Genomic DNA, 27,150 nt, shown 5'->3' with positions numbered 1-27,150 from the left:
AAAATAATTGAATTTTTCCTAAGAAATTTATTGAGATTTTAAAAAATAATGAAATTAATACGAAAAAATGTATTATCTTTAAAAATAATTGAATGCCTGCAAAGAATTTTAATAGTTTTGAAAATAATTGAATTTTTCCAAAAAAATCTATTGATATTTTAAAAATAATTAAATTCCTGCGAAGAATTTTATTATTTTTGTAAATAATTGAATTTTATTGTAGATTTTTATTAATATTTTTGAAAATAATTCAATTTTTGAAAAGCATTTTATGAAAATTTAAAAAAATAATTGAATTCCTGCGAAGAATTTTATTATATTTGTAAATAATTGAATTTTTTGTAGATTTTCATTAAGATTTTTGAAAATATTTGAATTTTTGAGAAGCATTTAATGAAAATTTAAAAAAATAATTGAATTCCTGCGAAGAATTTTATTATATTTGTAAATAATTGAATTTTTTGTAGATTTTCATTAAGATTTTTGAAAATAATTGAATTTTTGAGAAGCATTTTATGAAAATTTAAAAAAATAATTGAATTTCTGCGAAGAATTTGATTGTTTTTAGAAATAATTGAATTTTTCCTAAGAAATTTATTGAGATTTTAAAAAAATAATGGAATTAATACGAAGAAATTTATTATCTTTGAAAATAATTGAATTCCTGCAAAGAATTTTAATAGTTTTGAAAATAATTGAATTTTTGCAAAAAAATTTATTGAGATTTTAAAAATAATTGAATTCCTGCAAAGAATTTTAATACTTTTGAAAATAATTGAATTCCTGCAAAGAATTTTATTGTTTTTAGAAATAATTGAATTTTTCCTAAGAAATTTATCGAGATTTTAAAAAATAATGGAATTAATACGAAAAAATTCATTATCTTTGAAAATAATTGAATTCCTGCAAAGAATTTTAATACTTTTGAAAATAATTGAATTATTTCAAAAAAATTTATTGATATTTTAAAGATAATTGAATTCCTGCAAAGAATTTTATTATTTTTGTAAAGAATTGAATTTTTTGTACATTTTTATTAAGATATTTGAAAATAATTGAATTCTTGAGAAGCTTTTTATGAAAATTTAAGAAAATAATTGAAATCTTGCGAAAAATGTTATTATTTTTGTAAATAATTGAATTCCTGCAAAGAAATTTAATACTTTTGAAAATAATTGAATTTTTGCAAAAAAATTTATTGAGATTTTAAAAATAATTGATTTCCTGCGAAGAATTTTTTCCAAATTTAAAAAAAGTAATTTCATTCTTCCGAAGAATTTTATTATTTTTGTAAAAATAATTGAATTTTTAGGAAGAATTTTATTCAGTTTTTTGTAAATAATTGAATTTTTCAGAAGAATATTGAGAAATATTGAAAAATAATTGAATCCCTCGGAAGAATTTTATTATTTTTAAAAATAATTGAATTGCGGCGAAAAATTCCATTATTTATAAAAATAATTGAATTATGACGGAGAAATTTATAAACAAATTTTGTAAATAATTGAACTTTTGAGGAATTTTTATTATTTATGAAAACAATTAAATGTTAGCGTATAATTTAATTAAAATATCTTTTAAATAATTGAATTATTTTGAAAAATTTTATTAAAATAGTAAATATTAAAAATCATTGAATTTAAGGAAAATGTTTGAAAGTAATTTATTTTTTGTGAAGAAATTTATTTTTTACGTAAATAATTTTAAAAAAAATGTAATTTGATTTTTTTAAAGAAATTTATTCTACGAAATTGTTAGTTAAAAGTATGAAAAATTCAAATTTTCAAAGAATTTAATTTAAAAATTAAAATCTTTCGACGAATTTTAATAAAATTTTTAAGAATAATTACAATTTAAAAGAAATTCGATTAAAATTGTATTAAAAATAATTAAAATCTTACGAATTTTATTATTTATGAAAATAATTAAATGTTTGCGTAGAATTTTATTATTTTTCAAAGTAATTGAATTTATAAAAAGAATCGAGATTTTCGAAAATAATTGAATTCTAGGGAAGAAATTTATTTTTTACAAAAATAATTTGATTCCAGCAATAATTTTTATTATTTTTTAATATAAATGAATTTTCGTGAAGAATTTTATTCATATTTTGTAAATAAATGAATTTTTGAGAAGAATATTGTGGAAATTTAAAAAAATAATTGAATTCCTGCAAAGAATTTTTTTTTTTGTAAATAATTGAATTTTTGCGAAGAATTTTATTGAGATTGTTGAAAATAATTGAATTCCTCGAAAGAATTTTATTATTTTTTAAAATAATTGAATTCCTCCAAAGATATATTTATTATTTTTAGAACAAAATTTGTAAATAGTTGAATTCCTGGGAAATTTTTATTATTTATGAAAATAATTAAATATTTACGTAGAGTTTTGTTAAATTTTTCTTTTAAATAATTCAATTCTTCTGTAGAATTTTATTGAAATAGTAGATATTGAAAATCATTGAATTGAGGAGAATTTTTAAAAATAATTTAATTTCATAAAATAATTTTATTATTTTTAAACATAATTAAAAGTTTTATAAGAATTTTCTTATGAATTCTGAAAATTTAATTTTTTTCATCATTTTTAATAAAAATCCTTGACTTTTCCCAGATTTCCCTGACCAATTCTACTTTCCTTGATAATTTCCCTGACCTTTGTTGTATAATTTATCAGTTATTTAAAAACAATTTGGTTATGCATTTCAAAAATTTAATCATCTCATATAAAAAAATTCTTCAAAAATAATTTTTTTCTATTTTATTTTTTTATTAAAATTTCTTTCTATGTGTTTATTTATAAACCGAAATAAGTTGCATTTTTGTACCAAAAAAATGGCTACTTTGTTGAATTTACACAGAATATAGTTTTTGATGTTGCATTTTAGAACAGAAATAAAAAAAATAGAATTTTGTGAAAACAAATCGGGAAAAGTCGCCTTTTTTTGAAAATGGTTGAAAAAAAAGTCAAAAAAGTCCTCAAGGCCGAGGACTTTTTTTCTCTAGGTGCGTGCTCACGAACTGCACATTTTTAAAACAAAAAACTTCTAAGTAACAACGAAATGCAGAAAAAAACTTTTTCCACGATCAGCATTTAAAAACCCTGATAAGATTTCAGTAAAAATGGAAAATATTCACCCAAACAAATAAGGAACATTAAAAAAAACTCTTTCCACAATTAGTATTTAGTATAAATGTTCAGCTTTTAAAAGTCTGATAAGATTTCAGTAAAACTCGACCATATATTACAAAATTATATTTCTGGGTCACATCGACCTTATTATGTACCACGAAGGTTGAAGCGCATTTTCACAATAATAAATCCCTTAGAAAACCTTTATAAAAACCTTTGTTTTTAGAAGAAACATTTTTTGAAAAAGTGTGCCTTAAAAAACATTTCTAAAAACCTGTTTTTAGAAATGTTTTTTAAGGCACACTTTTCCAAAAAATGTTTCTTCTAAAACCAAAAGTTTTTAGAAATGTTTTTTAAGGCACACTTTTTCAAAAAATGTTTCTTCTAAAACCAAAGGTTTTTAGAAATGTTTTTTAAGGCACACTTTTTCAAAAAATGTTTCTTCTAAAACCAAAGGTTTTTAGAAATGTTTTTTAAGGCACACTTTTTCAAAAAATGTTTCTTCTAAAACCAAAAGTTTTTAGAAATGTTTTTTAAGGCACACTTTTCCAAAAAATGTTTCTTCTAAAACCAAAAGTTTTTAGAAATGTTTTTTAAGGCACACTTTTTCAAAAAATGTTTCTTTTAAAACCAAAGGTTTTTAGAAATGTTTTTTAAGGCACACTTTTTCAAAAAATGTTTCTTCTAAAACCAAAGGTTTTTAGAAATGTTTTTCAAGGCACACTTTTCCAAAAAATGTTTCTTCTAAAACCAAAAGTTTTTAGAAATGTTTTTCAAGGCACATGTCTTAAAAATTATTTGTATTTCCAAATAGTAATAAATTTTCGAAAAGAAAATAATGTTCCTTTCTTTTCTTTTTTTTTCCAGAATGTTAATAACAGTGGTGGTGATGTTCGCCGTATGTAATTTACCACAACAAGCGAGAATAGCGTGGCTTCATTGGGATCCAAATTACAACAGAACATCGGACTTTAGTACAGTTCTAACACTGTCGACATTTCTCGTTTCCTACATGAATTCATGTTTAAATCCCGTATTATATGCATTTCTATCGCGTAATTTTCGTAAAGGAATGCGAGAACTTTTAATGTGCGCTAATCGTGATCAAAGTGGAAGATTGGGTATCGGTTGTACAAGTGGTGATGTTGCACGTCATGAAAGTGGACTCAATACAAATATAGCTCACAGCTCGATGGTGAGATTAAGTTCTGTTCACGATAGTCCTTGCTCAACACAAACTGTCACACGACAAGAAACTTTAGGTACATGCTCTTAAGCATTATTACTATTAATGTTATTATTGCGATAAATATTTTCATTACAATCCTCATAGAGAAAGGATTTTTATTGTTTAATATATTTTATTTAATTTTTTGTTTTTTTATCATTGTTTTAGTGCTGCTCTCTCATTAGTGCTGCTCTCGAGAATATTTTCGAAAAAAGAATGTTATTACTTTCTTTTAATTTTTTTTTTCAAGCGGTTCTTTCCCTCGAATGCAGCACTAATTATTATTATTAATATAATTAAAATTAGAGAGACGAATTATTAAAATTGTTGAATTCTATTTGACAAAGACATTAAGGTGGTCACTGAAGTTTCAATTTCAATCTGCTTGTCACGTTGGTCCTTACACAAGAGACCCTTAATTAGTAAAGTGCAGAATACTTACAATTAACTTTAGTCCAAAGTTTCTCTCTCTCTCTCTCTCTCTTTCTCTCTACCAATACATCCCCGAAGTAACAGTGTCGCATGTGAATGTTAATGTCCCTCGAGTCCAACCACAGACCTTTTCTGTAAAAAACGAATAGCATTTTAATGTAAAAATCTAGTCTTAAGTTTTTCTTAATTCTCGTTTTTTGTTCGATAATTAAAAATGTGTGTGCCAAACTTTAAGACTCAAAGAACTGTTTTTAAAAAAGGGTTTTATTTTGATGAAGGAGCATTATTGGATGGTGTGTTGGAATGAGTACTTGTTCCTGAATCTAATTCCAGAATCTAATTCCAGAATTTATTACGGATTTCGTATTAATTTTGTTTTTTATATTCGGATATTTATTTCAGAACTTATATGTCCGTAATTATTTCGGGAGTTATTTCAATACTTCCACTAACTAATTCAGTACTTATTTCAAAAATTATTCTAGTACTTATTCCAGTACTTAATCATGTACTTCATGCAGAACATGATTCAGTATATCTTTAAGTAATAATTCCAGGACTTTATCGTGAACTTAATGGAGAATCTGATTCAGTGCATCATTAACTACTAATTCCAACACTTAATTATTTACTTAATTCAGAACCTGATGCAGTACATCTTCAAGTACTAATTCCAGCACTTAATGATGTTCTTAATTCAAAACTTGGTTCAGTACATCTTTAAGTAACAATTCCAGCACTTAATCATTAATTCACAACCTGATTCAGAGCATTTTTAAGTACTTCTTGCAGTACTTAATTATGTTCTCAAATCAGAATCTGGTTTAGTACATTCTTAACTACGAATTCCAGCACTTAATGATGTACTTGATTCAGAACCTGGTTTAGTACATTCTTAACTACGAATTCCAGCACTTAATGATGTACTTGATTCAGAACCTGATTCAGTACATCTTTAAATATTAATTCCAGTACCTAATCGTTTACTCAACTCAGAACATGTTGCAGCACATCATTAATTACTAATTCGAGCACTTAATCATCTACTTAATTCAGAACCTGATGCAGTACATCATTAACTACTAATTCCAACACTTAATCATGTACTTAATTCAGAACCTGATTCAATACATCATTATCTACTAATGGCAAAACTTAATCGTCTACTTAATTCAGAACCTGGTGCAGTACATCTTTTAACACTAATGCCAGCACTTAATGATGTACTTGATTCAGAACCTGATGCAGTACATCTTTAAGCACTAATTCTAGCATTTAATGATGTACTTGATTCAGAACCTGGTGCAGTACATCTTTTAACACTAATTCCAGAACTTAATGATGTACTTGATTCAGAACCTGATGCAGTACATCTTTAAGCACTAATTCTAGCATTTAATGATGTACTTGATTCAGAACCTGGTGCAGTACATCTTTTAACACTAATTCCAGAACTTAATGATGTACTTGATTCAGAACGTGATGCAGTACATCTTTAAGCACTAATTCTAGCATTTAATGATGTACTTGATTCAGAACCTGATGCAGTACATCTTTAAATACGAATTCCAGCACTTAATGATGTACTTGATTCAGAACCTGATTCAGTACATTCTTAAGTACTAATTCGACTACCTAAATGTGTGCTTACTTCAGAACCTAATGCAGCACACAAATAAGTACCAGTTCCAGTATACTTAATCATGTACACTGTAAAAAATTTACCAACAAAAAGGCTTATCAAAACTTGCTAGCAAAGTTTTTCGAGTTCAAAATTTACTCCAAACATAAGTTGAACTGACGATAAACAGGAGGAAAACAAAAAGAGTTTATCATTAAAGAATTTATCATTCCTTTGGGAGCTATTTCACAGTAACATTTTGTTAAAAAGTTAATCTATAACGGAATAAAATTTTAACTCTCTAAATTTTTCTCCTTCAACTACAAAAAGATGCAAGTTTCATAGATAATACAACTCCTAATTAGGAGTTTTTCTAGGGTCTTTAAATATAGTAATTATTAATTTATGAGAACTAGTTAAAATTGTATTGCTCGCTTTTTACAGTGTACTGAATTGAGTACCTAATACCTCTTTGAGTACTCATTCCAATACTAAAATAAAAAAAAAATTTTCAGTTTTTGAAACAAAAATTCTTTTTGTATTTCAAAAAAATGAAAAACGTCCATTCAATCAATTTTGAAAATTACTTTTAATCTCCCTTATACTTTTTCTCCAAAGATAAAAGAAGGGAAAAAAATGTTTGACGCCTTTCCAATATTTACACCTTTATCAATGTCAGAAATGTCAAAATGTTCTCTTTTTTTTCGTTATGAAAAAAAGAGAATGTTTCCTAAGATGATTTTTCTTTCTTTTTCTAAAATTCCAAATTTTTTTCTCATGTTTCGATTATATACGAGGAAGAGAAAGGGTCGATAGGATAGTAGGAGAAGTAAATTTTGTAACTAAGGGAAAAAGAAAATTTACCACTCTTCAAGACTTTGTAATTGCCTTTGAATTTAAAATTGTACAAAATTTAATCTGAATTTGACATTAAACGGTGTTTTTCTTTTTTGTTTTACTTCTGTGGAATGAAAAAAATTAAAAAAAGAAAGTAATTGCCCCATTGTAAGGAGGAAATTCTCTAATTCCATCCTCTTTAATGATTGTTTCCCCGGCCGAATTTTACAGTTGTTTTTTTTCCTACCTTTTTTAAATATACATTTATTTGAATTTTTTAATTGCGAGAACAATTTGTAATTTCAAGCATAATGCTCTATATTTCTAGGTTTTTAAATTCTAAATTTCTAACCTTCAGATCTCTCTCGGATAACTTTAAATATATCTAAATTCCTTGAAGCTATTTAACGTCTAATTTAATTCCAAACAATTTTCTTTGTATTAATTATTAGAATTTATTTCTTGGAATTTAACTATTTTCTATTTGTTTAATTTAGAAACTTTAATTCGAATTAAATTTACTTTTATTTTTTTAGTTTTGTAATTTAAGATCTCCGTAATTTATGGCACTGCGCTATTTCAGCAGTTTATTATTAGTGATAAATTTTACTGTCTAGTGACATAATTTTTAATAGTTGTTTCAAATAATAAAATTCAATTTTACAATGTAATGGATTGTTACTGTTATTATTATGGTACTTTTGCAGTAAATTTTATCACACACGAAACGTTCTTCCTTTTTTTGGAGGGGGGGGGGGGAGAAATTTTCATAAATCTAGTAATTATTATAACCGTTAAAAATGTGCTCTAAAAAGAAAATTTAAATTATCCTCACAATAACATTTTTTGCATTATATAATTCATTAATAATTATAATTATTATTATTAATTATAATAATTATAATTATTAATAATCATAATAATTATAAAAGTTTTTGAGAGATAAAACGAATTTCTCCACCTGAGAACGCCAAGGTCATCACCAGGTGGCGTGGTGGCGTTTTCCTGGAAACTGAACCGCCATCTAGCGGTGACCTTGGCGTTCTCAGGTGGAGAATAGCGCCTCCATATTGAATCTCAAAAATTTTTTATCGGAAAATTTGTTACTTTGAATAAAAAAAATTTTTAAAAATAATAAAATTTGAAAAAAATAATAAAAATTGAAAAAAAAAATAAAAAAAAAATAATGAAAATTAAAAAATAATAAAAATAGTAAATAAATAATAAAAAATTGAAAAAAGAAATAAGTAAAAAGATCGATCGAGAATGTGAATAAAATTTCACCTACTTTTAAAGAATATACGTAACAAAACGAAATCTTCTAATTATCCTTCGAGAAAAGGAATTTCTAAAAGGAAATTAATAACAAAAGTAATTATATTACAATCAATCTTTAATTAATTAACCCAATAGAGCGTGGTATCTTTTTAAATTTATCTTCACAGTAGCACACACTATCTTTTTCTGTTCATCTTTAATTAATCAAAACCATATCTTTTAAAAATAATCGCCAATTAATCGTGTAAATTTTTTCTCTTTTTTTTAAAAAAGAAAAGAAAGAAAAATTTCTACCTCCTTTTTCTCGCATTTAATATCCGCCGTCTTCAAGAAAATACTATCCGAATTTTTTTTGGAAAAAATATTTCAAATAGTTCTAAGTCTTCTAAATTTTCATGAGCTACATTTATAAGAGTTTAAATTTTCAAGAAAGGACACACTTAATACTGGCCAAATATAGCTTTTATACGATCATATTTTTAAATTTCGATATAAATTTTCCTAAATTCTCTCTCTCTCTGTGTGTATATGTGTTCGGGAGAAGAAATTAAAGACTTGAGTAATTCTCAAGAATTTACTCTCTCTATCTTTCTCTCTCTTTTTCTCTCTTTCTCTCTCGAGAATTTTTCCTCGCGGACCATAAATTCTTGAGAAATGTGTTAAAATAACTATTTTTATTCATTTTCCGTATTTTATAGATTAGTTACGTTTTAAAAAAATTAAACTTTTTTCGAAATATTTTTTTTTCAGTAAAGAACGAAACGGTGCAGGAAAGACACTAATTTGTAATTTTACAAAATAGAATTCTTAAATAAGAAAAGACTTTTAAATACAATTTCAAATTTTTCCTCAAAATTACAAAACCGAAAATTTGAATAAACTATTTCAAAATTTTAAAACAATCTTTTGTCTACAAATTTTCTTTCTCATCTTAAAAATAAAAAAAAAATTTGCAAGCAATTTTTCGAAATAATCAATTATTTTATCACTTATTTTTGTATTTAAAATTTTAAATAATTAAATTCTCCTTCAAAATTTTTTGATAAAAATTGATTTGACAAAGAATTTTAGTTAACATTTTAGAAAATATTACAAGAATTGTAAAAATTACAGTTCTAATTTTTAGAAATAATTAAATTTTAAAAGGCTTTTAAATTGAAATCTTTTTAAAAAAATATTTCAAGAATTGAAAGAATTGCAGTTCAAAGTTATGGAAATAATTAAATTTCAAAAGGTTTTTATTGAAATTATTGGAAATTTCAATTAAAATGAATAAAAATAAGTATTCAAATATTTATTGAACAAAAATTAATTAAATTTGAAAAATTTTATTTAAAAATTTCGAAAACATGAGTTTTTTTTAAAAAAATCGTAATGAAAGTTTTTTAAAAATAGTTAAATTATCGAAAATAATTTTAGAAAATTAAAAAAATAGAAAATTTTCTTAAATTTCATTAAAATAAATTTTATATTGAAAAGAATTTTATTTTCTCACTTTAAAAAATTATTGTATTTTTTGAAAAATTGTAACTGAAAATTTGGAAAATTAATTAAATTTTACAAAAATTTTTGTATTTAAATAATTAATTTAATTAAAATGGATAATTCTAATAAGAATTGATTTAAAAACGAATTTCACTTAAAATTTTGAAAAATAATTGAATTTCAAAAGCGTTATAACAGAAATTTTAAGAAATATTTAAATTTTTAAATTATTAAAATTAATAATGCAAAAATTCTAAAAAATAATTGACTTTTGGAAAAATTGCAGTTGTAATTTTTGGAAATAATTAAATTTCAAAACGATTTGCATTGAAATTATTTGAAATTTCAATTAAAATAAATAACAATAAAAGTATTTAAATATTTATTAAACAAAAATTAATTAAATTTGAAAAATTTTATTTAGAAATTTCGAAAACATGAGTTTTTTAAAAAAAAAAATCGTAATGAAAGTTTTTTGAAAATAGTTAAATTATCGAAAATAATTTTAGAAAATTTTCTTAAATTTCATTAAAATAAATTTTATATTGCAAAGAATTTTATTTTCTCACTTTAAAAAATTATTGTATTTTTTGAAAAATTGTAACTAAAAATTTGGAAAATTAATTAAATTTTACAAAAATCTTTGTATTCATATAATTAATTTAATTAATTTAATTAAAATAGTTAATTCTAATAAGAATTGATTAAAAAAAAATTTCACTTAAAATTTTGTATAATAATTGAATTTTAGAAGCGTTATAACAGAAATATTAAAATTTTTAAATAAAAATATTTAAACGTTTCTTTTTTCTATACAAAAAACATTATTAATACATTATTTTCCTCTAAAAATTATTAAAGTTATAATAATGCAAAAATTCTAAAAAATAATTGACTTTTGGAAAAATTGCAGTTGTAATTTTTGGAAATAATTAAATTTCAAAAGGTTTCATAATGAAATTATTTGAAATTTCAATTGAAATGAATAAAAATAAGTTCTAGAAAATATTTGTTTAACAAAAACCATTGAAGTTTTAAATACAATTTAATTTAGAAATTATGAAAAAAATTAGTCTTTGGAAAAATTGTAATTAAATTTTTTTTTAAGATAATTGAATTCCTGAAAACAATTAAAAAAAATTTAAACAATTAAAAGTTTTAAATGTGAAAGAAAACAATTTTTGTTAAAAAAAATTGTTAACTTCTTTCACCATTAATATTAATTATCGAATGATAAATTCATTTCCTTTAATTAAAAGTTTTTTTTTAAATATCATTAAAATAAATGTTATATTTGAAAGAATTTAATTTTATTACTTTTAAAAATTATTTTGAAAGATAATTATATTTTCGAAAAATTACATTTTTTAAAATCTAATAATCGAAAAGAATGTTTTTGTAACTTATTTTTATTCTTTTTTAAAAATAATCAAAATTACTTTCCTTATTTTTCTTTTTCTTGAAATGTTTAAACGAGAAAAATTAGAAAAGGACAATAAAGATGTAAATTATTTTCCTTATTATTATTTTTTGTTGTTGAAATATTTAAAAAACAAAAATGGAAAGGACGATAAAGGTGTAAATTATATTTTTAAAATATTCAAAAATTATTTTCTTTTTTTTTTGAATTTTTTTTTTTTTTAATATTCAAAAAACAAAAATGGAAAGGACGATAAAGGTGTAAATTATATATTTAAAACATTCAAAAATTATTTTCCTTCTTTTTTAATTTTTAATTTTTTTTTTTTGCAATATTTAAAAGACAAAAATTGGAAAGGACGATAAAGGTGTAAATATATTATGCAACGTGAAAAGTCAAAGCATTATATTATAGTTAGGACTCTATACTTTATATTCCTCCCTTACTAGGAATCTACCCCCTCGCAATGAAGTTAATCGATGCCAACAAAGCCGGGCAGTACTTTGAGAAAAATAGCAATTCCCATGTTTGAATTACAATTCAAGAATCAAGAAATGCAGGCGTATAATACAAGCAAATGTAAATAAATTATAGCGTGTACAACATTTTTTTTCCACAGTAATTCTCATCTCGTGTTTATGATAAATTACTTTTTTTTTCTCATCGATTTCGCACATAATTCCTCATATAATATAAATGTATATGTTTATTGTAAATATACAAAAAGAATTGTTTATAAAAATTATTGAACTGTAATTTGTAAAAAAAAAAAAAAAAAAAAAAAAATACACGAGCTGATTTTTTATAAATTGGTAATTTTATTAATAAATAAAAACAAATCCCTCTACCTTTCTTTTTTTCTATTTTGTTTAAACAATGTCAGTGCTTATGACATTGGAAAATTATTAAATATTTAACAAATAATTTATTTATATTTATTTAACAAATAAATATTAACAAATATTTAATTTATTTAATACAATTTATTAAACAAATAAATATATATATTAAATAAAATTTATTAAATAATATTAGTTCCTAAAGTTCTGAACGTTCAAATAAACGAATTATTAATTATTAATTAATTTATTTTTTTTAAAAAGTTTAAAATTATTTTTATTTATTTATTTAATCTTTTATGTCAAATTTAGTTAATTTTGATAACTGATTACTTATCAATTATCGAAATTAAATAAATTTTCCCAATTCAGTGTAAATAAAAAAAAATAAAAAATTTTCCCTTTTTTCTCGATGCAGCAAAAAGTGAAAAACACAGAAGATAAAAAAAATGTTTTCAGAACAATGTGCGGAAAAGTTGCACACACACACACACACCCCTTTATATGGAATGTGATAAAAAAACTATATTTTGACTTTATGTGAAACGATCGTGTTGAGGAGACATTTTCACGTATGGCAAAGAAAAAAAAACGAAATGAGAATAAAATATCAAGATTTATAGGAATTTATGATAATATTTTATGGGTTTTATCAAATATTCTTTTGTGTATTAAAAACAAAAAGAATGCGGGCGTAAAACATCTATTTGTAGTGTTGTTAAAGTCACAAATTGCGAAAATACTATTATTCTAAATTCGGATACGATTCGTGGTACACACGCAATCGACGAGAATATTTTATGTTTCTTGTTTTGCTGTTTAAAAAAAAAACCGGAAAAAACTTAATTTCATAACTTTTAATTATTTTTTATTGGTTTTTTTTTTATTTTCTGCTATTTGGATAATTAACAATTCTTTGCAGATTAAACGATAATTTATCTTTTTTATATTTATTTATCAATTTTTATAATTATTAATTTATTTATTGTCTATTTAAATTATTATTTTTCGTTTAGTTTATTTACTTTCTATTTATTTTTAGTGTTTTATTTTTTTTTTATTTATTTTCCTAACATTTTTTAGTTAATTTCAATTTAATTTTTTACTGTTTTGTTTCTGTTTATTTATTTGTTTATTTTCTGTGTTTTTTTTTTTTTTTTTTTTTTTTTTTTTAATATTTTTAATATTTTTAATATTTTTAATATTTTTAATATTTTCATTGTGTTTTATTTTTTTTCTACTTATTTTCCTAACATCTTTTAGTTAATTTTCATTTATTTTTTTACTGTTTCATTTCTGTTTATTTATTTGTTTATTTTCTGCTTTTTTCCATTTTTTTTTTGTTTTTCATTTATTTATTTTTTTTTGTTTTCTATTTATTTTGTTATGTTTTCATTTATTCTTTGCTTTCTTTTCATTTTTATTCTTTCCATTTTTCTTTCCTTAAAAAAACATCCAAATATCTTTTGTTTGCAAAAAAAAAAGATTCCGCTGTGATTTTTAAAATACAAATAAATCTTGACATAAAAAGAAAGAGACAAGTGTTTTGTACAAATGAGAAATATGATCATTTTAAAAAATAATATATACTACAATTATACATTCTTTCTACATAGATTTGTATAAAATTGCACTATTTTCTCAGCTTTTCTTGGCACACGTTTATTTCTCTTCTCTGCGTGTAACATATTATAGAAAGTTTTATATCAAAATACCAGGAATTTATAATAAAGGATAAAGTCTTCCTCCTCTCACACTTATATGTTATACTTTTGTTAAATTTTTTCATAAATTTAATTTGGCAAAAATTTTTAAAAATTAACAAAAAATCATTTAAAGAAACAACAAAATTTGATTTTGAAAATATTTCTTCAATATTTAATTTTAATTTTTAATTTTACTTATTATTTTTAATTTTTAATTAACCTAATTAGAATAATGGAACAATTCGAATTGCAAACATCGCTATGAGAAATTTTAAATATATTCTGTATTGGAAATAATAGAAATAATTGCAAAAACTAAATTTTAATTTTTATCGTTATGGAAGTAATCTTGAATATATTTCCAATTAAAAATTATATTATTTCATTCAAGGAAAACAAGATTATTTGTTGCTAGATTACTTTTTTTTCCTACAATTTTTTATAATTTCATATAAAATTAAAAATTTTGAAATCTTTCTTTTTATGCAATTTTTATTTATATCAATTAAACTGTTACTTCAATTCCAGTTATTATGAATTCAAATAATAGACTTATTTTTACTTGAACAAAAATTATTCTGGTTCAAGTAAATATTTATTTAAATATCAAAAAATAAAAAATTATTTATTGAATAAATATTTTATTAATTTATAATTTATAATTTTATTTGTTAATATTTTATTAAATAGTATTTTATAATTTTATTTGTAAATATTTTATTAATTAGTATTTTTAGTGTATTTTGTCTATTATTAATTTTATTAAAATAAAAAATTAATGAACTATAAATTTATTTACTTGTAAATTTTTTTTCGTTGCTTCTTTTATATAAAATATATAATAAATAATTATATTTGATTTCCTTAGGGACACTATTTGTCAAGTATGTATAAATAAATCGTGAGTGAGAGTGAAAAAAGAAAAGAAAGCCTCTTCCTTGTAATAAGTCAACTGCACACGAAGATGTTCAATAATAGATTAAAGACAATTATTTTTTGCCATAATGGAAATTGTCGATCATGTGAGTACTCGGAATTATCGAAAATTCTTTCTTTATGTCACAATAATAAGAGGTCTTTGAGTTCAGAGAAAACCAGTTAATTCTAATCTAACTCCCTCGCAAATGGTTCAAAGTTATCTCTTTCTCTCTCTCTCGACATATGAAATAGATAATTTATTTTTTTAGTCAGAATGTTGTTTACTCTTTCGATAATTTCTGACAATAGATCATTTTTAAATTTATTTCTTCTCCTGTGATGTAAAAGAATCATTAATTATTATAATTATAATTACATTATAATATATCTAATATAATACAAAATAAATAAAATTTTATTATTACCCATACTTTTGTACTTTTACACAAATAAAATATTGTAGTGTCTGTGTATATATTTTTTATTAATTAATTAATTAATTAATTAATTAATTATTATTAGTTTATTTAATATTTGTTAATTTATTTCTTTATTTACTTGTTAATTTAGTACTTATTATTTCTTTGTTTATTTAGTTTATTTACTTAGTTTTCATTTGTTTATTTGTTTATTTGTTTGTTTATTTAGTTTATTTATTTAGTTTTCATTTGTTTATTTATTTATTTATTTATTTACTATTTATTTATTATTAATTTATTAATTTAGTATTTAAATTTGTTTGTTTACTTATTATTTTACTTGCTGTTTTATTTGTTAATTTATTTATTTATTTTTGCACCTATATTAATTTAGTGTTTATTGAATATTTGTTTACTTATTTCTTTATTTGTTTATTTAATGTTTCTTCATTTAGTATTTATTCAGTTGTTCCCTATTTAATTTCAGTATTTATTTATTTATTTATTTATTTATTCAATACACGGGTTTACAATTTACACCCTTTATAATAGAAAATATAAAAAAGTTTAATGCTAAATGCTGTGTGAACTTCGCAATTAATTAAATTAATTATTTTGGTTAATGTTATTATTTAATTACTATTTATTTGTTAGTGATTTATTAATTTAGTACTTAATAATTGTTTGCTTAGTATTTATTTTTATTATTTATTTTATTTAGTATTTATTTACTAAAGATTTATTAATTTAGTGTTTATTTGTTTTTTGTTTGTTTACTCATTATTTTACTTATAGATAAACTCCGAAAAATTGAGAACCAACAAAAACTCCGCATTCGAAAAAATCTTCAGTCGCGGAGAATCGAACTCTGGACTCACCTGTTACGAAACTAACAGCTTAACCACTGAGCTATCGCACTTTTGATATTATTCTTGCATTTATTTACTATTTATTCATTTTAGTTCTTTATTCATTTATTTTTTATTTTTCAATTTATTTAGTATTAATTTATTGTTATAGCATTGTTTTCATTATTGTTTTTATTATTGTTTTCATTATTAATTTTATTATTGTCTTTATTATTGTTTTCATTATTAATTTTATTATTGCCTTTATTATTGTTTTTATTATTGCTTTTATTATTGTTTTCATTATTAATTTTATTATTATAATTATTATTAATGAAAAATTCTCAATTACTACCAACAAAAAAAAAACTGTTCATATATAAAAAAAATTTAGACAATATTTTCAAAAACTTTAATAACATTAATAATAAAAAAAAAGCTTCACCCATATTTTTTATATTAGAAATATTTATGAAAGTTATTTGACAATCTGTTCTAATATCTCGAGAAAATGGAAGCTTACAACAAAAGTTAAATTCTTCTTGTCTTGTTGGAATGCGCAGCAATCTCATAATTGTATTTTCATCTCTTGAAAACACTCAAACTTTTTTTTTTTCATTTCTAATAGAAACCGACTACATATAGATATATATATACGTATCATTCAATTATAGTTTTAACTCTCGCGGCTCCATGAAAAAGAAATTAAGATTTCCCCGGAGAAACTAAAATATCCACGCGAGTGCCAAAAAAAAATATTTTACTTCGTATCAATAATAAAAAAAAAATTACCCTCCATTTTTTAGAAATTTTTTCCGCATTTCTTTTTTACTATTTTTTTAATTTTAATATCAGAAAATCCCCACAAATATCAATTTCGTAATTTTTATATATTTAAAAAAATGTCAATAAAAATCATATTTGCTTCTGCATTCTTTTTTTTATTGTTTTCTCTTTTTTTTTGTGTTTAAAAAGTCATTTTTATCGTTTTACAAAATCTTTATTATATATGCGATTTAAAAAGAGGGGTGAATATTTATCACACGACAGAGTTTTTTTTTTTTTTTTTTTTTTAAAGAGTAATATAAAATCCATTTAAAAATTTTTTTTAATCGCACAATCTATATAGGGAATTATTTGATAAAGAGGATGAAACGAATTTCAAGAGTTTGCTTCGTAAATAATTCTCTATACTGTAAATCAATAAATAACCCGTATTTGTAGAACATGTTTCGCCCCCAAAAGCAAAAAAGAAAAATATATATGGGAAACTTTAAAGGAAACTGGGGGCGTTCGGAAAATACTCTCTAAATACTAAACAAATTAATGCATAAAATATTTCCCAATAAGGCAAACTTTGGAATTCGATCAAAAAAAAAAAGAAAAGTTACGAACGGAAGAAAAGTTGCTAAAGTTTGGTTTATCTCCTTATTTATTTATTATTTTTTTGTTTATTTAGTAGATAGTTATTTATTTATTCATGTATTTATTAATTATTTATTTATTTGCTATTTAATTACTATTTATTTATAATTTATTTACTATTTGTTTATTTATTACCTATTTATTATTTTTTTTTTACTTTTTTTTCATTTCTAGTAGAAAAATATTTGAAAAATATTTTTATTTGAATGTTTATTTATAATTTGTTTAAAAAAATTATTTTTTTATTATATTAGTATTATTTATTTGTTATTTGTTTTTTAATTGATTGTTTATTTATAATTTGTTTATATAGTATTTATATTATTATTAGATTATACAGTATTTATTTGTTTATTTATTAACTATTCATTTATTATTTGTTTATTTATTACTTAGTCAATTATTTAGTTTATTAATATTTAATTCAATTAGTAATTTTTTACTTGTTGGTTAAAATTTCTATTTTCAGTATGTATTTATTATTTTCTTATTTATTACTTTTTTATTTGTTTGTTTATTTTATTATTTGTTAGTTTATTTAAAATTTATATATTCTGTAATTATTTTACCTATTATTTATTTATTTAGTTCTTATTAATTTGTTATTTAATAGTTGTTTATTTAGTACTTATTTTTTCTTGGATTTTATTTGTTACTTTATTTACAATTTGTTTATTCAGTATTTATTTTATTATTTCTTTATTTAATATTTTTTTTTATTTATTTAGTTTATTAATATTTAGTTTATTTAGTACTTTTTTATTTGTTCTTTTTTTTCAATTCGTATATTTCGTATTTATTTAATTATTTATTTATTTAGTGTTTATTAATTTGTTAATTACTATTTATTTATTATTTATTTGTTTATTTAGTATTTATTTGTTAGTTTATTTATAATTTGTTTATTCATTATTTGTTAATTTAGTATTTATTTATTAGTTTATTTACAATTTGTTTATTCATTATTTGTTTATTTAATATTTATTTGTTTGTTTATTTACTATTTGTTTGTTCAGTATTCATGTTATTATTTGTTTATTTTCAATTTGTATAATTATTTCGTATTTATTTTATTATTTGTTTATTTAGTGTTTATTAATTTGTTAATATTAGTATTTATTTATTATTTATTTGTTTATTCATTATTTGTTTATTTAGTATTTATTTGTTAGTTTATTTACAATTTGTTTATTCATTATTTATTTTATTATTTCTTTATTTAATATTTTTTTGTTTGTTTATTTATTTAGTTTATTAATATTTAGTTTATTTAGTACTTCTATACTTTTTCGTCTATTTTAATTTGTATATTTCTAATTATTTTTTATTTGTTTATTTAGTGTTTATTAATTTGTTAATTACTATTTATTTATTTTATTGTTGCAATTTTGCATAAAAAATTGAAAGTTTCGAGAAAAATTATATTTTTCTCCTATTTTTTAATTCTATTTATTTATTTTCCAAAAATAAAAAATAAAAATATAACAAATAAATATCCAGCAATATATCTCACACAGAAATGTGAGAAACTGAGTTATTTTCCACACATATAAAAGACGTGTTAAAACAGATAAGTGACTTTGCTGGGGGCACAACATGTATGTTGAAAATCACCGCATATGACGATTGAGAAAAAGAGAGAGAGAGAGAGAGAGAGAGAAAAGTACGCGAAAGCTCCACTGCTGGAAGGCAAACACATCAACTTTTATCAAAGACCTCGGCCTAATCGGTATTCAACTCGAAGCATGTGGCACGTAGCTGTTAAATGATATAAAAAGAGAGAAATCCATTTTATTAAAGAAAAAAAGCAAAAAAAAAAAGAGAGAGAGAAATAAAAAAAAAGAGCAAGAATATCGCGTATAATTATTATTGAAGACCCCCCGTGGTTGTTGCATCATTTCCCCTCTGACATTTTGACCTCTCTCAACAAACATAACGGAAAATATTTGTTCCAGACAAGAAACCGCGATAATATTGATAATGACGATGAGTATTTCATTTTTGGAATTTCTCTTATTTTTCAATACATTTTTTTTTTTTTTTTGAGGAGTAAAATAAATTTAATTTTAAATTTACAAGGAAAAAAATTTCTTCTCTGAATATTTTATTCAAAAATACAGAATTCGAACTGAATTTTAAAATGAAAAATATAAAATAAATTTCTCCACCTGAGAACGCCAAGGTCATCCACCAGGTGTCGTGGTGGCGTTTTCCTGGAAATTGAACTGCCATCTAGCGGTGTCCTTGGCGTTCTCAGGTGGAGAATAAAATCTCCATATTGAATATCAAGATATTCGTCAATATTTTCGTAATTCTATAGTTATTTCTAGTCGAATCTAGAGAGAGTTTAACAATGGATTTCAATGATTTATTTTTTTATTTATTACAAGTTTAACGGGAAATGAAATTCAATATTTACTTTTCGATATTTTTACAGCCATCAATTTTTTAGATTCTTGGAATTAATTCTTCCAGTAAATAAATTGATATTTAAAAGTTCGGTTCGAGAAAAAGTAATTTTTTTTAACGAACAATTATTTTGCAAATTTTTAGTGGCTTTTAAAAATAGAAAAAAATATTTATTTACCGTATCGGCTTTTTTAAACTGAAGAGTAAATAATATTCTTTTGACATGTTAAAGAGAAGAGGTTCGTGAACACTTTAAGTTTTAAAAGCGTCAAAAAAAAAAAAAAAAAAAAATGTAGAAAAATGGAAAATTGAATATGAAAATTTAAACCATTTCTGAAGAAGATAATGGTCCATTGTTGAAGGTGTTAACAAAATTGAAAAAGGGATGTGAGCTCTTTACGCAAAGCGTTATCTAATTAAAAATCTCTCTACATATAGAAACAATTTTCCCCGTATATATATATATGCCTCTCTTAATATAATTATTTTCAAATTATATTAAATATAATTCGAACACGAAGTGCAATTTTAAAATTTAATTTTCTTTTTAAATTAATAATAATTCCATGTTTAGTAATTTTTAATTTAATAATAATTCTAAGTTTAATTATTTTTAAGTTCTAATAATAATTTTAAGTTTAATCATTTTTTAGTTAAAAATAATTCTAACTTTAATCGCCTTTAACATAAAAATAATTGTAATTTTAATTATTTTTAAGTTAATAATAATTTTAAGTTACATCATTTTTAATTTAAAAATAATTTTAAGTTTAATCAGTTTTATTTTAAAACAAAGTTTATTTGAAAAAAAAAGTTTATTCGGACCAAAAAAAATTTCTTTCAACCAAATCGAATTTTATTTAAACCAAAAAAAAAAATTATTTCAATAAAACAAAATTTACTCGAACCAAACAAAGTTTATTTGAACCAAACAAAATTTGCCTAAACCAAATAAAATTTATTTGAAAAAAATTATTTCTGTAAAACAAAAATTACTTGAACCAAACAAAGTTTATTCGAACCAAACAAAATTTCTTTCATTCAAATTGAATTTTATTTAAACCAAGAACCATTATTTCAAACAATTCAATAAATACAAATTTAATTGAAACAAACAAAATCTTTTCGAACCACATAAATTTTATTTGAACCAGGCAAAATTTATTCGAGCCAAGCAAAATTCAATCGAACCAAGCGAAATTCATTCGAACCAAACAAAATTTGTCTAAACCAAATAAAATTTATTTGAAGCAAAAAAAAATTATTTTAATAAAACAATGTTTATTTGAACCAAACAAATTTTATTAAAATCAAACAAAATTAATTCGAACCAAACAAAGTTTATTTGAACCAAACAAAATTTATTTGAACCAAACGAAGTTTATTCGGACCAGACAAAATTTCTTTTAACCAAATCGAATTTTATTTGAACCAAAAAAAAATTATTTCAATAAATCAAAATTTATTTGAACCAACAAAACTTTTTCGAAACAAAGATTATTTGAACCAAGAAAAATTTATTCGAACTAAGCAAAATTCATTCGAACCAAACAAAATTTGTCCAAACCAAATAAAATTTATTTGAACCAAAAAAAAAAGTATTTCAGTAAAACAAAATTTTTTCGAACCAAAACAAAGTTTATTCAAACCAAACAAAATTTCTTTTAACCAAATTGAATTTATTTGAACCAAGAAAAATTATTTCAATAAAACATAATTTAAACAAAAAAAAAAAATCTGTTTCAAACAAAATTTGTTGGAACTAAACAAAATTTATTCGAACCAAACAAAACTTATTTGAACCAAAAAGATAATTTATAGCAGACTCTGAGTCAAATATATCATTTTTCTGTATGTAAACAATGAAAAAATGCATTTTCAAATATTATTTCGTTTATGAAAAATGAATTTGAAAATTTTTTTTCACTATGAAAAATGAAAATGAAAAATTGACGATGTAAACTATATGTGAAGTATATAGATAAACAGTAAACCCTGTCATGGCAATAATAGCGAGTGTGTGCGCGTATTATTTTGGAGGGTATAATAGAAGTTTAGAAGTGAACGATGTAATCTATATCGATGTAGTCATACCACCGAAATAATGTACACTATCATTGCATGTGCAAATATACACAGTGCATGTTATAGACAATATGCATATGCATAAAATGCAAATATATATATATTGCAAAATTTCAAAGCAGCATCAAAAGATATTAGTGTTGTTGGTTATTCGAAAATTAATCTCTTATTGTTTCCCATGCATCGAAGAAAACAAAAAAATCTCGAACATATTAGTAAATAATACCATATACACTTTCATGTAGTCAAAATTTAATAACTCTCAGAAAATTTCTGCTCTGCAATTTTTTTTTATCTTCGAATGTGTTAAATAAGTAGGTAAATTTCCTACTATTCCTGAAGAAGTGAATTTTACTATTTTCAGATAAATCAATTTCTCAAGGTATTTTTGATGAAGTAAATTTTACTGTTTCCGAATTTTTTAAGAAGTAAATTTTACTATTTTTAAGAAGTAAATTTTACTATTTTTAAGAAGTAAATTTTACTATTTTCAAGAAGTAAATTTTACTATTTTTAAGAAGTAAATTTTACTATTTTTAAGAAGTAAATTTTACTATTTTCAAATAAGTAAATTTCCAACAATTTTTAAAGTAGTAAATTTTACTATTTCCGAATTCATTAAGAAGCAAAATACTATTTTTTAAGAAGTAAATTTAAGTATTCTCAAAAAAGAATATTTCCCACTATTTTTGAAAAACTAAATTTTACAATTTCTGAATTTTTTAAATAGTAAATTTTACTATTTTTAAATAAGTAAATTCTCACTATTTTTGAAAATGTAAATTTTACAATTTCCGAATTTTTGAAAATTTAAATTTTATTATTTTTAAATAAGTAAATTCTCTCTATTTTTGAAGATGAAAATTTTACAATTTCCGAATTTTTTGAAAAAGAAATTTTACTGTTTTCAAATAAATAAATATTCACTATTTTTGATGAAGTAAATTTTACTATTTTCGAATAAAAAAATTACAGTTTTTTCAAATGACAAAAAATGTTACTACCCAATGGGAAATGCCAGTGTAGTGCCGATGTTCACCACTGGCTTAGTACTCAGACAATTGTTCGGCGTAGTCTAGCCGAGCCTCGACAATTAGTGCTGGCGCAGTACAGAATTTTTGTTTCGCCAAAGCTTGGCCAAGCCACGGCGGCAAGTGCTGGCTGAGTATAGAAAAATTGTTCACAACGCTCTTTGCCAACATTGCTTTTTTGACATAAACTTGAAAAAAATTATAAAAAAAGTTTATGAATGTTTATAAATATAAATTTATTGAAAAAAATTAATATTTTACTTTTCAGTTGTTCATTTTTTATTTTTATTAAATTTAATAATAACAATTTAACATAATTGTCTAATTTTGTAAATAATAAATTATTTAAACAAATTAGAATTATAAAAAAATTTAAACTTTAATCTCAATAATAATTTGGATCCTATTAAAATACTATTATACTTCTTACTATGAATAAAAAATTATTAAAAAATTACTACGTAATTTCAGAATTACGTAAAATGTTAAATGCAATAAGTAAAGTAATTTAATTGAATTATTAAAAATTTAGTTTAATTTATTTTATTTCAATTTATTATTTCTAACGTATCCCTATTTTTTTCTCATCTTTGACTCAATAATTGTATGTCTGAATGATACTGAGATATTAATACTTTACTGTACACATGTGTCGTTAGCATAGTGGTTAGAGCGTTAGTCTGTTAGTCCGTAGGTCGTAGGTTCGATTCCCCTCGTCAGCAATTTTGTTTATTTTCATAGGTTTGCGATATTTCTAGATTCCAATCGTTAGGTACTAAAATATGAAAATCTAATGCACACTTACTGTAATTGTTTATTATTTAATTTTTAAATGTTATAAACAATTTTTTTCTACTTCAGTTACTATATCCATTGTTAGTCTCCATATTTAATACAATTTAATTAAAAAGAAAAATATTTTATGAATAATAACTATTTATTAATATTATTTACCATTTTGTTGTTAAATTATTTATAATTATTAATTTACGACTAATTAATAACAATACGGCATTTATTGCGGCAATATTCTCAGCCAGCACTGGTCCAGTGCTGTGCCAGCGCTGTCTGGCAGCACTGGCAGGCAGTACTTCGCCAGCGTTAGACAGCGTTATCATCCCAGAGTTATGCCAGTGCTGTCTCTCAGCGTAGCTGCCAGTACTGCCAGTGCTGGCGCAGTACTCCGCCAGTTGTAAATTTCCCATTGGGTATCTTAAAATTTTTAAATAAGTAAATTTGACTATTTCCGAATTTTTTGAGAAGTAAATTTTACAATTTACATATATAAGGAAACCCACCATTTTTGAAAAACTGAATTTTACAATTTCTGCATTTTTTACAAGTAAATTTGACTATTTTCAAATACCTAAATTTATCAATATTTTTGAAGAAGTAAATTTTACAATTTCTGAATTTTTTAAAAAGTAAATTTTACTATTTTGAAATAAGTAAATTACTACTATTTCTGAAGAAGTAAATTACTACTATTTCTGAAGAATTATAATTAACTATTTTCGAATAAGAAAATTGCACTATTTTCAAATAACAAAAAATTTTACTATTTCCAAATTTGTAATGAAGAAAAGTTTACTATATTTCGAAATAAGTAAATATTGTTATTTATACAAATCCGAAGAAGTAAGTATTACAATTTTTGAGTAAGTAAAGTGAGCTGTCTTAAAATGACTTAATTTTACTATTTCTTACTTTTCCAAGAAGTAAATTTTACTATTTTCGATAAAGTAAATTTTATTGTTTCCAATTTAGTAAATTTTGCACTATTTTCGATAAAGTAAATTTTACTGTTTCCAAATTAGTAAATTTTGCACTATTTCCGAGAAAGTAAATTTTACTATGTATTTTCAAATAAGTAAATTTCCCACTATTTTTTAAGTAGTAAATTTTACAATTTTTTTAGTTTTTTAAAAAGTGAATTTTACTATTTTTAAATAAGTAAATTAGTACTATTTTTTAAGAAGTAAATTTTACTGTTTTTAAATTATTTAAGATGTAAATTTTATTATTTCCGAATTTTAAACAAAAATCAATTTTACTATTTTCAAATAAATAAATATTCACTGTTTTTGATGAATTAAATTTTACTATTTTCGAATAAAAAAATTAGTTTTTTCAAATGACAAAAAAGTTTACTATATTTAAAAAATTTTTAATAAGTAAATTTTACTATTTAGGAATTTTTTGAGAAGTAAATTTTACTATTTCCAAATAAGCAAATTTCCCACTATTTTTGAAGTAGTAAATTTTACAATTTCTTAATTTTTCAAAATGTAAATTTTACTATGTTTAAATAAGTCAATTAGTACTATTTCTTTAGAAGTAAATTTCACTGCCTTTAAATTCTTTAAGAAATAAATTTCATTATTTACAAATTTAAAAAGAAATAAATTTTACTCTTTTTAAATAAATAAATATTACTCTTTTTAAATAAATAAATATTTACTATTTTTGATGAAGTAAATTTTACTATTTTCGAATAAGGAAATTCCCCACTTTTTTGAAGAAGTAAATTTTATAATTTCTGAACTTTTTAATAAGTAAACTTGTAAGTAAATAAATAAATAAATAAATTTGAATATTCGAAAAAAAATTAATTTTCTACCATTTCTGAAGAATAAAATTTTATTTATTTTCGAATAAGAAAATTGCACTATTTTCAAATAACAAAAAATTTTACTATTTCCAAATTTCCAATGAAGTAAAGTTTATATTTTAAAATAAGTGAATTTTGTTATTTACAAATCTTCGAAGAAGTAAATTTTACTATTTTCAAATAAATAAATTTCTCACTATTTTTTATGAAGAAGTAAATTTTACTATTTCCGAATTTTTCTGTAAGTAAATTTTATTATTTTCAAATAAGTAAATTTTACTGTTTCCAAATTAATAAATTTTACAATTTTTGAGAAAGTAAATTTCACTAGTTTGGATAAATTAAATTTTTTCATTTTCGAATTTGAAAGTAAATTCTATTTTACTCTATTTTTTAATACTAAACAAAATTTTATTGTTTCCAAATTTCTGTAAAAGTAAATTTTACTATTTCGGATTTTCTAAAGAAGTCTAGAAAAGTAAATATCACTATTTTCTTGTATAATTAAATTTCACACTATTTTGGAAGACGTCAATTTTTCCTATTTCCAAATAAGTAAATTTAACTATTCTCAAAGAAGTAAATTTAAAAAAAAAATTATTAAAATTTTTTTTTTAAGTTAATATCAAAATATACTTCAAACATAGTAAAATTTACTCTAAAAAAAGTAAAAGTAAATTTTATTTTACTCTATTTTTTAATACTAAACAAATTTTATTATTTCCAAATTTCTGTAAAAGTAAATTTTACTATTTCGGATTTTCTAAAGAAGTCTAGAAAAGTGAATATCACTATTTTCTTGTATAATTAAATTTCACACTATTTTGGAAGACGTAAATTTTCCCTATTTCCAAATAAGTAAATTTAACTATTCTCAAAGAAGTAAATTTGAAAAAAAAAATTATTAAAATTTTTTTTTTTAACTTAATATCAAAATATACTTTAAACATAGTAAAATTTACTCTAAAAAAAGGTTGAGAAGCAGAAAAAGCCAAAGAAATAGACAGTTTAAGAAATACTTTCTAATTAGTAAAAATTCCTCTAGAAATAAAAGTTTAAAATTTTTTTTTACTGCCTATAGTTTGAACAAAAAAATTATGGAAAAAATTTTGATATTCCATAATATTGTACAGAAATTCAATGACCACATTGAGGCAATTTTAACGCAAATTTCAATACGGTTGAAATAGAAAGTTTACAAAAAAAAAATATTCTTTCAATTTGAGTATATATTTTTGTTTCTCCCCTCTCTATAAATCGTATTACTTCTGTTTTGTCTAACAGAAATTGCTTGTTGTAACACGTGACAATGCAATTTTACAAAATCACATTGTCTTTCGCATTGTTTTTTGTACAGAGAATTAATTGAATTGTTCCGATACTATTCAATGTATGTAGATTCCACATATACTAAAAATGAACA

The 27,150-nt window shown here is 21.8% G+C and overlaps 2 protein-coding genes across 3 annotated transcripts in view; one reads left to right on the top strand and one right to left on the bottom strand.

Annotated features, from left to right (window-relative positions):
* LOC122507104 (trissin receptor-like) overlaps positions 1-12,190 on the top strand; it is a 78,515-nt gene extending 66,325 nt beyond the window's left edge. Inside the window, exons 4-5 of the mRNA XM_043619643.1 lie at positions 4,003-4,397; positions 11,886-12,190. Of these exons, the coding sequence (XP_043475578.1) occupies positions 4,003-4,397; positions 11,886-11,968 (478 nt within the window). The 3' untranslated portion in view covers positions 11,969-12,190. The remainder of the gene's footprint in view (positions 1-4,002; positions 4,398-11,885) is intronic.
* The window catches only part of LOC122507102 (sodium-independent sulfate anion transporter-like), a 146,341-nt gene that overhangs the window by 95,108 nt on the left and 24,083 nt on the right, over positions 1-27,150 (bottom strand). For both annotated transcript variants that reach the window (XM_043619641.1, XM_043619638.1), the window contains exon 2: positions 4,806-4,927. The gene's annotated coding sequence lies outside the window, so the exon portion shown is untranslated. The remainder of the gene's footprint in view (positions 1-4,805; positions 4,928-27,150) is intronic.

This window comes from Leptopilina heterotoma, unplaced genomic scaffold, assembly GCF_015476425.1.
Source record: "Leptopilina heterotoma isolate Lh14 unplaced genomic scaffold, ASM1547642v1 Lhet_45, whole genome shotgun sequence".
Taxonomy (NCBI): Eukaryota; Metazoa; Arthropoda; class Insecta; order Hymenoptera; family Figitidae; genus Leptopilina; species Leptopilina heterotoma.
This window is presented reverse-complemented; position numbering and strand designations above follow the sequence as displayed.